This window comes from Sarcophilus harrisii, chromosome X, assembly GCF_902635505.1.
Source record: "Sarcophilus harrisii chromosome X, mSarHar1.11, whole genome shotgun sequence".
Lineage (NCBI taxonomy): Eukaryota > Metazoa > Chordata > Mammalia > Dasyuromorphia > Dasyuridae > Sarcophilus > Sarcophilus harrisii.
The window spans coordinates 74,672,866-74,688,662 of record NC_045432.1 but is presented as its reverse complement, the minus strand read 5'-3'; the positions used below and the strand labels follow the sequence as shown (position 1 = coordinate 74,688,662).

The window sequence follows — 15,797 nt, the reverse complement described above, 5'->3', positions numbered from 1 at the left end:
TCCTGCCTCCAGCAGCTGCATCTTCCAAAGGCCTCTCCTCTGTCAGGATTCAAAACTCGTGCCCTCCAAAGGCAGCAGCACAAAACTTGGGCCCTTTCTCTCTCTCCCTTTTTCAGATAAATGTGTTCTGATATCACCCTGGCTTTGCAATGATTTGCCCCCTCCCCTAACTCTTTCTTATAACAAATACAATTGAGTAAAATGAATGGACATATTTGCCATGAGGCTGAAGGGGTGGGGAGGGTGGGGGGTGGGAGCTTTCCTTTCCTCCCCGAGAAGTTGGGAGTTTTCTCTCTTAATCCTCTAACTTGAAATCAGAGAAAAAACACAGTGTGTGAATATCGCCTTTCCATCACTTGCCAATCATCTCCCCCTCCTTCAGGTCCTCTTTTCTCCACCTGGTACATGTCAAGTCTTCCTAAAGAAATTGCTTTTTAACTCCAAGCAGGGAAGACTAGCTGAGCTGGGGGGAAACAGCACGACCCGGCAAATAAAATCAATTGGGCAAAACTCTGGGCAAATCCCGGCGGCGAATGATAGATAATGGAGTTCAGACTGCCTTGTTTTTGCCTAGGAGGATACGGTAGAGTGGCCAAGGTCACAGAGGCAAGAGGAGGCCACGGTGGGCTTTGAAAGCAGGTCCCGGCCCTCCCGGCCCCTTTCCGATGTAACGTGCCCGATCCTGTGTTTGGGTTTTGCCTCTCCAGTGCCTAGCGGGATTTGTGTTTACTTAACAGAACCCTCACAGGTTGTATCTGAGATGGTACCTTTTGCCTAGTTCTCAAATCCGATCATAACGTTCCATCTTAGCAGATATGAGTGAGGATTTCAAGGATGCGAATTGCCAGGGGCCTCGGGAATCCAGAACCATGGGGTGTTTGTATAATTCCCCCTCCCCTGCCCAGCTCTGTAAACATGGAGGGGGGTGGAGGAAAGAGATGAGGCAATTATGGAAGCAAATGGACTATTCCTTCCTTAAAGTGAGCTACGGACTTCAAGATTATTTGTGGACTTGTGGAAAGTGTGCTTTGTTTGGGGGTGGGGGTGGGGGATTGATTTGGATGAGCTCTCATGATTCAGGGACGGCAGAATTTCAGATGGATGTTTTACTGCCAAAAAAAAAAAATTTCTGGAAAGCTGGCACGTGTTCAGAAGTCAGCCAGCAAATTATGTCGGTTCAAGACTCCCAGTGGACAAACCGAACATATTAAGAAGGAAACCAGAGATCTGCAGCTCTTATGTTCTGAAGTCCAGAGGAAGAGCTCAGCAGAGTCGGGGAATATTTTTCCAGCCTACATTTTTAAGGTAAGTCGGAGCTACTTAGATGTAATTAAATCTGGGAAATATAAAGGAAATTATACGATAATATTTTGAGATAATCACTGGCTTTTTAAAAAATCCAAATTGTTCCAGTATTCCACAGATATCGGAAAGATTGCCTCCGTGTTCTGAAACTGTAAGAGAGGAGGAAATTAGGGAAGCTGATGGAGGCTAATTTAACTACATTTTCAACTTGGTTGACCTTCAAGTGATACTTTTTTTAGTTGTTTTCAGATGCTTTAGTTAGGTCAGGGCACTCGAAGGGCACTCGAAGGACTGTCCCCCAAATGACTTTCTTTGTTTCTTGGCTGAGAGCTGACTATATTTTGAGCTTGCAAACTGTGTTCTGGGTGCTTTTTAGGTTTCTCCTAGGAATACCGGGGACTCAGTTACCTTTAATTTTGTCTCGATTCCATAATAACAGCAGCATAGTAAAGAGACACTGATAGATTTGTGACATGAAAATGTGTGGCTCGGGTCTCAGGACTTTTCAGAGATGGCTCAATGAACCTGAGATGGTCCAAATGGCATTTTCCCACCGGCTACCTGATCCCGAGACGACAGCCTTGCCCGCTTTATTTTCTTTTGCCCCCACTCAGCTCTCTCTCAAGGTTTGGAAAATATTTGCCTATGGGAACTCGTAAGGGGAGCTTTTTCTCGGGTTAGAGCAGGCGGCTCTGTGGTGGCCAGAGACCGTATGGAGAGGAAGAAGTGTGGACCAGGCTCTTTGAGACACGGCTTTGCTTCTTTGGGAGTTGTTGTTTTGTACACTTTCCTCCACAGCTAATCTTCTTAAATAGTTCGTTTTCTTTAAGCCTGTGGAAAATATGAAAGGCGGTGAGGGGGGTTGTGGGGGGGGGAGGAATGGGGGTGATGGTGAATAGGGCAGAGGAAGGAGAGAGAAAGGATAGAGAAGAAACTGCTTTTTTCCTTGGTATTTTCTTTTCGATCTTTAAGATGTGTGAATCTCAATTTTTTCTCTTGTTGTGTCTGAGAAAATATTGCCTTTTCTCCCTTGAGAAACAGAATTATGAACAGGGCTGCAAGGGACCTTGAATGAGGAAAGTGAGCCACTTGTCCAAAATTACAAGGCAGGGCTGAGATTTGCACCCATTCTTTTTGTTTTTACACAAAGTCTTATGGAGGTTGCTGTGGCTCGGTCACGTCCCACTCTTTGTGACGCCCCCCCTGGGGTTTTCTTGGTGAAGCTCTTGGAGTGGTTTGCCATTTCCTTCTCTGACTTATTTTCCAGATGAGGAAATTGAGGCAATAGGCTTAAGTGACCTCCCCTAGATTAGATATAGTCAGGAAGTGTCTGTGGCCGGATTTGGATTCGGGAGGAAGAGACTTCCTGATCCCAGGCCGGGCACTTTTGCCCACCTTGTACCACCTTGCTGCCTGATTTATTGATGCCTTTTGCATATGACATGATTGACATTTTCTGATTGTCGGACAACTTCATAGACTAATAGCGTGTTTTAAGAGATGGAATGACCCCCGGAGGTTTGCCCCTCCCTCATGTGACAATGAGGAAACTGATCCCCAGAGAGGGAAAGCGATTTGCGGGATTGTGCAGCTGCTATATGGCAAAGTTGAGATTCAAGACCTGATGGAGTCTGACTCCAAAGCCAGGGCTTGAACCCCCCCCCCCCCTCCAAGTTTTCTGCTACAATTAAGCGTCGCTAGAGATGGGTGGGGAAATATGGACCTTTTCTTTTGGGCGTCACTTCTTAGGGGGTGTAATTATTTTCCAGGTATAGTCCCGGCATTGGGATTGCCAGATCAAAGGGTATGAACAGTTTCCTCCCTTTTCTTTTACAATTCAGAATGATTCCTCAGAAGAATTAATCCCTTTTTCCCCCCAAGGCAGAATGCAGCCTTGTTAGATTTCACTCCTTGCCCTTTTAGCAGACATTAACGATTTTTGGTAAATCAGGAACTTCAAAGTTTGCCCTGAGAGCCGAAGATTTCTAAGTGATTTTGCTTTTTGTGGTTTTCAGGCGGAGGAGTATGACCAGTGACTTGAGTTCACAAAGGTTTCAGGCTGACAGTTCACTGACCCCATTCGCCATCAAGAGCAACTACCCGGCTTCCCTCGAAAGCGAAAAGATGGTGAACGATCCGTACATCGGGCCCATAAACACGTCCAACAATAACGCTTCGACAGCTAAGTGCTTGCTGAAGCTCTCAGGTTACCACTTAGCTTTCATCCCCGCCCTCTACTATATCATCTTCGTCCTCGGTTTAATCGGCAACAGTGTGGTGGTCTCCCTGTTCTGTTGCCACCGGGGGCCCAAAAAAGTGGCCAGTATTTACATCTTTAACCTGGCCATGGCAGACCTGCTGTTTCTAGCCACTCTGCCGCTCTGGGCCACCTATTACTCTTACGGCTACAACTGGTTCTTCGGCTCAGTGATGTGCAAAATCTCCAGTGCCCTCCTGTGTCTGAACATGTACGCCAGTGTTTTCTTCATCACCTGCATGAGTATAGACAGGTACCAAGCCGTGGTCTACCCCTTCCAGTCCCAGAGAAGAACCCCGTGGCAGATGTCATTCATCGTGCCCCTGGTGTGGGGCCTGGCCTGCATGTCCTCCCTGCCCACATTTTATTTCCGAGACACCAAGCCCATCGAGCACTTGGGAGTGAATGCCTGCATCATGGCTTTCCCTCCCGAGAAGTATTCCCAGTGGTCGGCGGGGATGGCCTTCATGAAGAACGCGCTGGGCTTCGTGATCCCGCTGGTGTTCATAGCCACGTGCTACGCCGGCATCCGGAAGCACCTGATGAAGGCCAGCGGATTTGGGAAGAACCAGTTGATGAGAGACCGGGTGCTGAAGATGGCAGCCGCGGTGGTTCTGGCTTTTGTCATCTGCTGGCTCCCCTTCCACGTTTTGACTTTCCTGGACACCCTGGCCTGGCTGCACGTCATCACCAACTGCGACGTGATCTCCGCCATCGACACCGCCATGCCCTTTGGCATCTGCATGGGCTTCGCCAACAGCTGCATCAATCCCTTCCTCTACTGTTTCGTGGGCAACCAGTTCCAGGAGAGATGCCGGCGCCTGTTTAAGCTCAGGGTCTCTCAGCTTCGCAAGAACAGAGACAGCACGTCTTCCAGAAAAGGGAATTCCCTGAAGGAAGTGGAGACCCTGATGGAATGAAGACAGACCCGGTTCAGACAACTTCGGCTTCCACGGATGAGAATTGATGGCTTTAGGAAAAGAAGAATCTTTTTTTTTTTTTTTTTGCAAAAAAATAAGTGACTTGCCCAGGGTCACACAGCTAGTCAGTATCTGAGATCATATTTGAACTCAGGTCCTCCTGATTCTGGGCCAGTGCTCTATCCACTGCACTACCTAGCTGCCCGAGAAGAATCTAATCCAAATTGACTTTCTGATTCTTGGAGAAGATGAAAAGAATGGAAATCCCCCTTGTCCCTCCCACTTCTCCTGGGGTGAGGCCTTCCCTGGTGAGAGTGACCCATGACCTTGAAGTTATCTGGACGTTTTCTCCAAAGGTAGACAGGCAGAGTGGAACGGTCTACGTGAAGACCAGTTCTTCCTCTTTCCTTGTTCTGCAGGAAGCAGCACGACATTTCCCCCCATAGTCCGGAGTCTTCCTCATGACGTGGGGAAGACCCAGCCCGAGTTCTTGAAGATCCTGCCAGTGGGGATCACCGGCAGGCCCTATTCAACCGGAAAGTGTTTAAGCACAGTCTTGGCTAGGGGCTGTGTGTCTTTTTTCCAAGGGCAACTTGTAATCAATGAACAAGTATTTATTGAGTACCTACTGTATACAAGGTACTCAATAAATACTTCTTTAAAGATATACTCTCAGCAGGGGTTTGGCCACCTGCTGATATTATTTTTCTTATTAGGGCAATTCATGAAGGTCTTCTGATTGAGTCTGTGTGGGGGCGGGTGGGATGGGGTAGGGGAGGTGATACCCACATAGACATCACAGGTCTTACATTTTCTATTTCTCCGTTCAAAGAGGGCTCCTTTTGAAAAGGCTACCAACCCCCCCCCCCCAGCTGTCTTCTGCTTGCTAAAGTTTTGGGTGAGGCATTCATTAATTGCTAGGAAGCCAATCACTTTGAGAACAGGGGACATATAAAGCCCATATCCAGGAAGCATGTCCATCTGAAACAGACTAGAAAAGGAAGTGGGCCAGTCCCGTGGCAAGAACGAGGAGCAGCTCAGATGCTCTGCTGCTCCTAACTAGGTAGCAAAAGTCCCAGAAGGCATTGCAGGAGGTGGGGGCAAGGGTCGGGGTCAGGGAGGAGCTTACCATCACCTGTCATCTCAAAACCTGTTATTTTCACTAATAATTCTCTCTCACTCAGTGTCAATCTCTCTTGTTTCTTTGCTGAAAGAATCCGAGTACTGTAGTGCCCTGTGATTTGGCACCCAAAGGACAAAACTCCAGTTATCCCACTCTACTGACATCTCTGTTCTTTAGCGGCTTCAGAGCAGGACGGGGCTAAGGATCCCAAAGGATGAGGAGAGTTGGACGAGCCCGCCGCCTCGATGGAAACACGAGCCGCCAAAGCACGGAAGCGTGGCCATCCAGCACGCCGCCGATTTCCAGGGCTCCCACGCCTCCCCGGATCGGCAGTGGGGCCATCGCTAACATACGCCGGTATTATTCTGTATCAGCTCATCCTCTTGTATCAGTATGGATGAGATATATAGATTGATATTGCTATAAGCTTCTTATACCTGTAGAAACTTTTTTGATAGTGTATTCTTTATTATTTTTATTTGAAACATTTAAAAATAATCTTTTCTTGTCACATCACCTTCATTTCCAAATACATTTCTCTCTTTCTCCCTACCCAGGGAGAAGGGAAGAAACAGTTCAGTGCAATGAGCCAACAGATCAGCCACGTCTGACGTGGTCTCTACCCACAATCCCTCTTCTCCACAAAGAAGGGAGAGTGCTACATTTTCTCATCTCTCGAGGCCGCACGTGGTCCTCATCACACAGTGTCATACTTTGGTTGTTCTTTTTTTTATATTATTGTAGTGTGTATATTATTTTCCTGATTCTCTTGACTTTACTCTGCATCAGTATTTGCAGGCTTTTTTTGAATTTTTCATAGTTAGTGGTTCTTATATTAAGTAGAACATATTCATTTATATTCATGTACCATGATTCCTCAATCATCCCTCAATCGATGAGCACCTTTTGTGGCCAGTTTTTTTCTACCACCAAAAAGGGCTGCGATGAATATTTGGGCTTAAAGGAAAATGCTGTGTATTTGGCCTCGGGGGCGAATGGCTCTCAGGAGCATCTCTGGTCGAAAGGGCTTGGACTTAGCTGCCTTTCTTTTTGGTTTTACCTTAATTTGAAATTGCTTTCCAGAATGCTCTGGGGTTTTCACAACTCCATCGACAGCACCTCGATGCCGATCTCCCCACAAATCTTCTAAAGGTGCCTTATTTTTGGCCGCCTGTGAGAATTTGCTGGGGGTGAAGCGAGACCTTAGCTTTTGCACATGAGTCTCTCTCTCTCATTAGCAGCGACTGGGCCAACTTCCATTTTTGAAGTAGAGAGAATGCGATGACATGGTCTCCTTTCCCAAACCCTTCAGCAGTGTATCACCTCTCAGCAGCCCAGCTCTTCCCGTATGGCCCAAAAGAAGGGGAAGACACACATTTATATGCTTTAAAAAATCGATTTTCCACCGCACCAAAGTTTATGTGAAACCAACTTTGTCTATGTCATGATGAAGACATTCAGGACGCAGATCTCCATTTTGTGTTCCTCGAGATTGTGCCATTTATTAAGTACTGTTACTCTAGAAAGGTTCTTCTTTTGGGGGTGGGGAATTATGGTTATTATTATTCAGGATAGTAGTAGAAAGTCAAATGTAGAATGTAATCAATAAAAAAAGATTCGAGTACCTATTATACAAGGGACTCATGAAATATTTCTTTAAAGATACTCCATATCAACTGGGATTTTTATAATATCCCATTTTTTGTGATTATTTGAAATCAATAAATCAAATAAACTCCCTCTTTGGGTTCTATAATACATGGATCTCGTGATTTTGTGAGCACACGGCGTCCACCCCACTCTCCAAGAACAGGGCCCCCTGATTAATGGTGGCCCACTTGGTTACTTTCCAAAAAGTATCTAAGAATACTTTAACGTCTTCAAACCGTGAGCAGGTACAGTCAGAGGCCAGTAAAACTTGGGTTCTGTTATAGTTTTAATGGGGTGTCTGAAGGACATACAGCCAACCAATATCCCATAAGATGGAAAACCCCAATGCCTCAATAACGCCAAGTGGCTTTGGTCCCATGAGCCTTTCTGTTTTTAGAGAACATGGGGCAAACCTAGGAGAGCGATTCTGAACCCGTCATTGCTCTAGAGGTGGGGGAGGGGGTGTAGGTGATTCCCCACCTAGGATTCCACTCTTCTTGATGGAGGGTCCCAGAGAGGCAAAGCTTTACTGGGACCTTCTCAAGCACAATACAGCCATGGGAGAAAGCCAGCCACTGACTTAGTTTGTTCTTACTTGGGGACTGGGGTTGCAGAAGATGTTCTGGGGCAGTTTCAGGTTAGACGGTTTCTCCCGGGTCTGTCTCTCACTCCGACTTTGCCCAAGGGCTCTCACCCAAGACTTAGATTGGGATGGCTTTCTCTACTGTACACACCTGTGACTTCAAGGAGAGAAAGATGGTCCAGCACTTCTGTTCCCAGCTTTTGCTGAAATAAATGCTGGTGGAATAATGTTCCACTCACCACGGTTCAGATTTCCTTTCTTTCTTTCCCAATTGGGATTAAGTGACTTGCTCAGGGTCACACAGTTAGGAAGAGTTAAACACAGATTTGAACTCAGATCCTCTTGACTTCAGGGCTACTGTGCCACCAAGCTGCCTCTTAGATTTTAGATGTACAGCCCCAAACCTATATATTTTACACAAAGTACATTTAGGCTTTTATTCAGAGACCATTTGCTTGTATTCAACATGCAATTTAAAAAGTCATTTCTCTTGTTTCCAGACGCTGCATGTCAGGAGCAGGAATTGAGAGGGAGGAGAAAAGGGGATCATGGGGAATTGGTAGAAGCAGTCAATACTAGAAATAGGAAGAAGTGACAAATAACAGTCTAATAGGGAGGGAGACTGGGAAAGCCTATAAAAAGTAGCAGAAGAACTCCAAAAGGACTACATGGAGAAAGGAGCCTCTACTTTGCATAAAAGTAGCCTGCGTTAAATAAGAAGGCAATATCTATGGAGGGCTTCATCAGAGTATCCATTGGTACCTCATTTAACCAGTAGTTCCACCGAGTGACTCCACCATTTAACCTTTCATACAAGTTATTTTCATATAGAAATATATCTCCCACCTCTGAGCCTTCTTAATGAGAATGCACCAACTGTAACTAAGTTCATTACTGACGGTTCTGCTGTCGTTGGGGGTTATCCGATGCACAGGGACGTTTGGTTTCTGCCGGGGCCCCCACAATCAGCAGCACTTCAATGCTGGCTGACGGACTCATGAGGGGCTTTTGGTTTAATATTTTCAAAATCAAAGTTTCTCAGATTTCAAGCAGGAAAATACCTGAGACGTCATCTAGTTGAATCCTTCCTTTTACAAACGAGGAAACGGAGGCCCTGACGGCCGGAGCAGGGACTCTGAGCTGGTCTTCTGATCCCCAATAGAGATTACGGTCCCTTTGTTATAGTCTCCCTTCATATGGGACTGTTCAGAGAGCACTTTGACACCCGTGATCTCGTGAGTTTTGAGCCTCACTTTAAGAGTGGGTCTTAGGCTTATTTTACTAATGTGGAATCTGAAGTCTATGGAGGGACAAAGGACTGGGCCAAGGTCACGGGGTTAGTAGGTGTCCAAGCTGGGATTTAAATCCAATTTCAGTTTCTCTGTGATCACAGGAAGAAAGAAATGAGGACACAGAGCTAAATAGCTCCTATATGACATCCGGGGCCTGGATTCTGCCTGCGGGAGACAGACGGGAGACAAGCTGGGTAGGGAGGCCGGGGGCCAGGCCCCAGGTTTGGGGGCACACACAAAAGTGGCGAAAGGGTAACGTGAAATCAAAGGGCTGAGGTCCCCAGAGACCATGATGCCCCATGGAGGGGGTTGGTAGCTGCAGAAACCGAGTGATTGATATAGTGCAGAAAGAACCAGGCCGAGTCCTGAGGAGCCGCAGGAGTGGGGGTGGGGGTATAACTTGGCAGAGCCAGCGCCAGAACGCAGAGGGCAGCTCAGTGCAACTCAGCACGCGTGTATGAAGCGTCTTCCCCGGCCCGGGTGCCTTGCCCAGGCCTGGGAGGCCCAAACCCCCAGGAGATGATCCCTGTCTTCAAGGACCTCATGTTTTATGGAGGGAAATGTGGACAGATGACCAATGAGAAGTATAGGCAGGGAGAATGTGGGATCGTTAAGGGGCGGGGAGAGGGCAAGGGAATGGTACTGATAAGGGGGGAGGGAGAGATGAGGAAAGTACCCTGGGGTACACATGGCCACTGAGCTGAGCCCTGAAGCTGGATGGCGGTTCTAGGAAGCAGAGGTAAGGAAGGAGAGAAGCAGAGGGCTGTATGGGCAAGTAAGGCATGTATTGACATGTTGGGGTATGGAAGGGGGTACATATGGGCAAATATAGCCATGTATGGGCATGCACGGGCACACACGGGGGTATCTATGGGCATTGTATCCAGGGGCATGCACAGGCATGTATGGGGTGTGTATGGACATGGATGGGCATATGTTGCTATGTATGGGCACGCAGAATCATGGAAGGGTATTAATGGGCACACACAAGTATGTACCGACATGTACAGGGGGCCAGCTTCTTTTTTTTTTTATTTAATAGCCTTTTATTTACAGGTTATATGCATGGGTAACTTTACAGCTTTAACAATTGCCAAACCTCTTGTTCCAATTTTTTACCTCTTACCCCCCACCCTCTCCCCTAGATGGCAGGATGACCAGTAGGTGTTAAATATATCAAAATATAACTTAGATACACAATAAGTCTACATGACCAAAACATCATTTTGCTGTACAAATAGAATCAGACTCTGAGATATTGTACAATTAGCCTGTGAAGGAAATCAAAAATGCAGGTGGGCAAAAATATAGGGATTGGGAATTCAATGTAATGGTTTTTAGTCATCTCCCAGAGGTCTTTCTCTGGGCGTAGCTGGTTCAGTTCATTCCTGCTCCATTAGAAATGATTTGGTTGATCTCGTTGCTGAGGATGGCCTGATCCATCAGAACTGGTCATCATCTAGTATTGTTGTTGAAGTCTATAATGATCTCCTGGTTCTGCTCATTTCCCTCAGCATCAGTTCGTGTCAGTCTCTCCAGGCCTTTCGAAATCATCCTGTTGGTCATTTCTTACAGAACAATAATATTCCATAATAGTCATATGCCACAATTTATTCAGCCATCTCCAACTGATGGGCATCCATTCAGTTTCCAGTTTCTAGCCAGTACAAAAAGGGCTGGGGGGCCAGCTTCTACAAAGGATGGAGGCAAGAGATCGGGGGAGTGGGGCTCCCGGGCGGGGAAGGGCAGCCTGGTCAGCGTTAGACCCAGGCCCAGAAAGACTGGCCATCATGGAGAGAAAGGCACCGGACGTCAGGCAGACCGGGTGCTAAGCCAAAGCTTGCTGCAACCTGGATGACCTCTACACTTCTAAAGCAAAAGGAAGTCAGGTCAGAGGCCACAAGTAAAGGTCAATAACAAGGAGGGGTTCTGGGACAGGGCAGTGGAGGAAGGGAGCTCATTAGAAGAGTGTAAGATTCAAGACTTCAGTTTACTGTATGTGTATCTCAAACTGGAATACACACACACACACACACACACACACACACCTACTACACACACACACACACACACAAGAAGCATAGTAATTGACCTTTGTCCACCACTTTTAGGCTTCTTACCCTTTTCCTGCACCAGCCTCGTGCAGACACAAGATGCTCCTGGAGCTTCACAACCACGGCCCTGGGAGGTGGCTGTGACAGATACTTTTATCCTCAGTTAACAGATGAGGAAACTAAACATCATGAAAGTCAAGTGATCTGGGAAGGATCACACGGCTAAGGAAAGTCCAAGGTAGGATTTGAACCCAGGTCTCTTCCAAGTGCAAATCCGGCACTCATTTGACCACACCACATTGCGCCTCCATCTTGGAGGGGAATCTTGGAAGGATTTCCGACATGGTGTGCATTCTCTTAGCATTAAGGACACATAGAGTAGGGCGGGCACTGTCCCACAGGGAGGATCTGGACCATAATGCCATCCTTTGGGAGTAGAGCAGGGTAGGAACTTGCCCTAATTTAGCTGAGAGATTCATATATTAATGAATCATTGGTACCAACTATGGCCACCATGGAGAGAAGGACACTGGAGGTCAGGGGTGCTAAGCCAAAGCTTAGGTATATGACATTAGGTATAGACATTAGACAGGTAGACATTAGCACTATTTTGATGGAGCCCAGAGCCTGAAACTGCCAGGGATGCGCTCTAAACCAAGCCCCCTCGAGATTTGGCACCCTGAGACAAAGCTCAAGTTGCCCCCTCCCCGTCCTAGTTCTGGGTAGATGTCTAAATCAATATGCCTTTCGTCCAGCTTGGGGAAGAGAGAAAAGTGCAGGAAGTGTTTTAGCCCTGAAAGGAAAGGCCATCTTTCAGTCTAACCCCTTCATTTTAAACCTGGATAGAACTACTGAAAAACACAATAATTAAAAAAAGAACTAAAAAACAACCCTCTGATTTGGGGAATGAAATGTGGACTGGATAGTGGGACTTTCAGCTTCATGTCTCTGGGCCTTGGTCTTTCCCTCTGTAAAATAAAAAGCTTGGGTTTGCTCAGTTCTCCCCTGTGGGGTTCCATCTCTGGCCAGGAGTTGCTGAGGTTCTTGCCATGTCTACGGCTTGCCACAAGATGGCAGCTGAACAGTGATTCAAAGGGCCGTGCCAACGTCAGCCAGCTGCCATTGGGCAGAAGTACTTTCCACGTGTTTATTTATTTATTTTTTATTAAAAGCACAGACTCAATTTCAGATTTTCCCTACTACTGGACACAGATTCAGACAAGCTGGCCATCAAATATCGGGACCGCCAAGAATAGTATCAATTTATGGCTCGCTCAAATCCTTCCCAGGATGCTATTGAGTTCCGGCCTAACACCGTGCACATTCCTGAAGAAGGGCTAACGGCCACATAAAGAGAAACAAAAGGAGATCGGGACCGAGGGTTGAGAGAGTCGAGTTTAATTCCCATTTACCGGCGGGGGGTCTCTGTGCAAACCACTAGTCCTCCCTTAGTTTCCTTATTTGTATCATGGGCCACATAATCCTTGTACTGCCTACTTCCCAGGGCAAGAGGGAGGGAAGTCCTCTGTAGATTTTAAAGTGTTGGAAAGGTACCACATCTCATCCCAAGGAAACGCCAAAACATGGGTTCCCTTCCCGGCTAGCCCCAAATCTGTGCAAACTGGAGACAGAAGCTCTGTCTACCTAGGCCTTCCCACGCTGTCATTTCCCAGTGTACAAATGCCACAGCCAGAATCCCCGACCAGGACAGAACCACCTTCCAGTGGAAATGAATCCTAGACTTCTGCAAACTCCTAAAAAGTGTTGAGTGAGAGCCCATTGAGAGGAGGAGGGATGCAAGGCTATGCCCGGACGCTGTCATGAAACCAGGCCCGGGTGGTCTCTCTGGTGATGTTGCTCCTTACTCTGAATCTTTTCAAAAACTGATGTGAGCTCTGTCCAACTTCCATTCTCTCTGTCAGCAAGATGTCTCTGCATTTTCACCCATCGACTCATTCCCTCCTGTTTACCTCCTTTCTCAGAGAAGGAGCTAACTGGCCCACCGTGGCTCAGGCTTCACATGGACCCACATCCCCATGCTTTGTTTTGATCTTCCAAGCTCTTGCTTCATACAAGATACCTTCTTTGACCTTCTTTCTTGCCCTTTTGGTTACCTTCTTCCCCTTCTCTAAAAACACAAATGCAGAGGATCATGGAATCGGGAAAATGGCCGAATAGTTGCTTTTGAAAATCATGTGCCACCTGCAGACTTCAGAAGGAAGCTGTTATGTGGCAGATAAAAGACAGCTCCTCAAGACCAAGCCCACGCGTGAGCTTGTGACTTAACTCCAGAGAACTTGAACACCAGAGTTCGGGCTCCGGGTGCCTCACGGATTTCTCACACCTGGGAAGATGAACAGACAATGGGCAGTAGGGTCCAGCTGGAGGGTCCCTCCCCGTGGTCGTGTTTGCTGCTTCTCACAGAGTTGAGGGCTTCAGAAACTGATTCTGCCTGGCTGTGGGAAAGAAAGGAAGACGGGGAGATGAGCAGAAGAGTTGGGGAAGTCACGGCTTAGAAGAGAACAGAGTATGAGGCCAGAAGGAAAGATGACTAGGGAGAAGAAACTCATCTGGGAATAATCTCCTTTTTTATTATTTATGATCTCTTTATTTTTTTATTAAAGGTTTTTATTTTCAAAACTTATGGAAGGATATTTTTTCACCATTGACCCTTGTAAAATCTTGCGTTCCAAATTTTCCCCTCCTCCCCCCCCCACTCCCTTCTCTAGCTGGCAAGTTGTCCAATACATGTTAAATATGTTAAAATACATGTTAAATCCAATATATGTAAATATATTTATACAATTCTCTTGCTGCACAAAAAAAAAATCAGATCAAAAAAAGAAAGTAAATGAGAAAGAAAACAAAATGCGAGCAAACAGCAGCAAAAAGAAGGAAAATGCTCTCTTGTGGTCCCCTCAGTCCCCACAGTCCTCTCTCTGGGGGCAGACGGCTCTCTCCATCATAAGACCATTGGAACTGGCCTGAATCAGCTCATTGTTGGAAAGAGCCACGTCCATCAGAACTGATTGTTGTATAATCTTGTTGTCATGTACAATGGTCTCCTGGTTCTGCTCATTTCACTCAGCGTCAGTTCCTGTAAGTCCCCCCAAAACCTCCTGCTCATCATTTCTTACAGAACAATAATATTCCATAACATTCATATACCACAATTTATTCAGCCATTCTCCAACTGATGGGCATCCACTCAGTTTCCAGTTTCTAGCCACTACAAAGAGGGCTGCCCCAAACATTCGTGCACATACAGGTCCCTTTCCCTTCTTTATGATCTCTTTGGGGTATAAACCCAGTAGTAGCACTGCTGGATCAAAGGGGATGCACAGTTTGATAACTTTTTGAGCATAGTTCCAGATTGCTCTCCAGAATGGCTGGATGTATTCACAATTCCACCAACAATGTCTCAGTGTCCCAGTTTTCCCGCATCCCCTCCAACATTCAGCATAATCTTTTCCTGTCATTCTAGCCAATCTGACAGGTGTGTGGTGGTATCTCAGAGTTGCCTTAATTTGCATTTCTCTGCTCAGTAGTAATTTAGAGCACATTTTAGGAAGAGTCTTCAACTGCCAAAGGTTAAGGCCAGAGACCTGGATCCAGATGATGCTCATATTCTCTATGGGATGTCACTGAGGACACCCAGAGGGCTTGAAAGAAGAGGGAGAGGCAAAAGAAAGAGGAAGATTCCCCTAAAAGGCGAGGAAGAATACCAAAAAAGCTGAAAAAATAAGAGATTGATGCTACTATTGAATTCCCAGATTTGGTCTCACTCTTCCCAAGGACTCTCTGTGCATTTGGGGGAGAGCTGGGTTTTATGGCTATATAAAAAATCCAAATCTATGGGCAGCTAGGTGCCACAGCAGAAAGTGCCAGGCCTGCAGTCAGGAAAACACCTTCTGTTTCCTCATCTGTAAAATGAGCCGGAGAAGGAAATGGCAAAGCATTCCAGTATCTGTGCTAAGAAAACCCCAAATGGAGCCACAAAGAGTCACCTGGGACAAAAAAAAATTGAACAATATAAATTCTTCATACACACACACACACACACACACACACACACACACCCGTATTAGGAAATGCTATTCATTTGAGGGAAAGGGGAAGGGGAAGGGAACACACACTTATGCAATTTACAAATATTACCTGAAATAATATTTGATCCTGATGACAACCCTGGGAGCCAGATACTATTACAATCCCCTTCTGAGGAAACTGAAGCAGACAAAGGTTAAATGACTTTCCCAGGATGCCAGTAGTAAGTATCGGAGACAAGACTGAATTCACGTCTTCCTGACTTCAGGCGCAGCATTCTCTCTACTGTGTCACCTAGTTAATTGTGTCTCCTGGCTGGCTTGGTAGGAGGATCCCCAGTGGGGGCTCATGAGTTCAAATTTAGGAGGATAGACTCCCAGGATGCATCCTGGATCTTGTGAAAGAAGTCACCCACTGGGGACTCGGTCTGTAAAATTGTGAGTACCAAGTTAAGAGAAGTGGGCTCTAGAAGGGTAGGAGAAGTAAAGGGAGAAGAACTGAAATGATGTCTTTGAGGCCCCTCTAGCAGTATTATTTTGTGGGAAAAAATGGGAGGTCGCATAAAT

At 46.4% G+C, this 15,797-nt stretch overlaps 1 protein-coding gene across 2 annotated transcripts; it reads left to right on the top strand.

Annotated features, from left to right (window-relative positions):
• Positions 1 to 1,096: 1,096 nt before the first annotated feature.
• Positions 1,097 to 7,363, top strand: AGTR2 (angiotensin II receptor type 2). 2 transcript variants are annotated; one of them, XR_004230491.1, is made up of 3 exons: positions 1,097 to 1,305; positions 3,321 to 5,077; positions 5,122 to 7,363. XR_004230491.1 is itself a non-coding variant. In XM_003774923.4 (2 exons), exon 2 carries the CDS (start codon positions 3,331 to 3,333, stop codon positions 4,480 to 4,482), a length of 1,152 nt encoding a protein of 383 aa, XP_003774971.1. In that variant the 5' UTR covers positions 1,097 to 1,305; positions 3,321 to 3,330; the 3' UTR covers positions 4,483 to 7,363. The 2 variants fall into 2 exon arrangements, 1 of the variants encoding a protein (XP_003774971.1); XM_003774923.4 differs by having other exon boundaries at positions 3,321 to 7,363.
• The last annotated feature ends 8,434 nt before the right edge of the window (positions 7,364 to 15,797 follow it).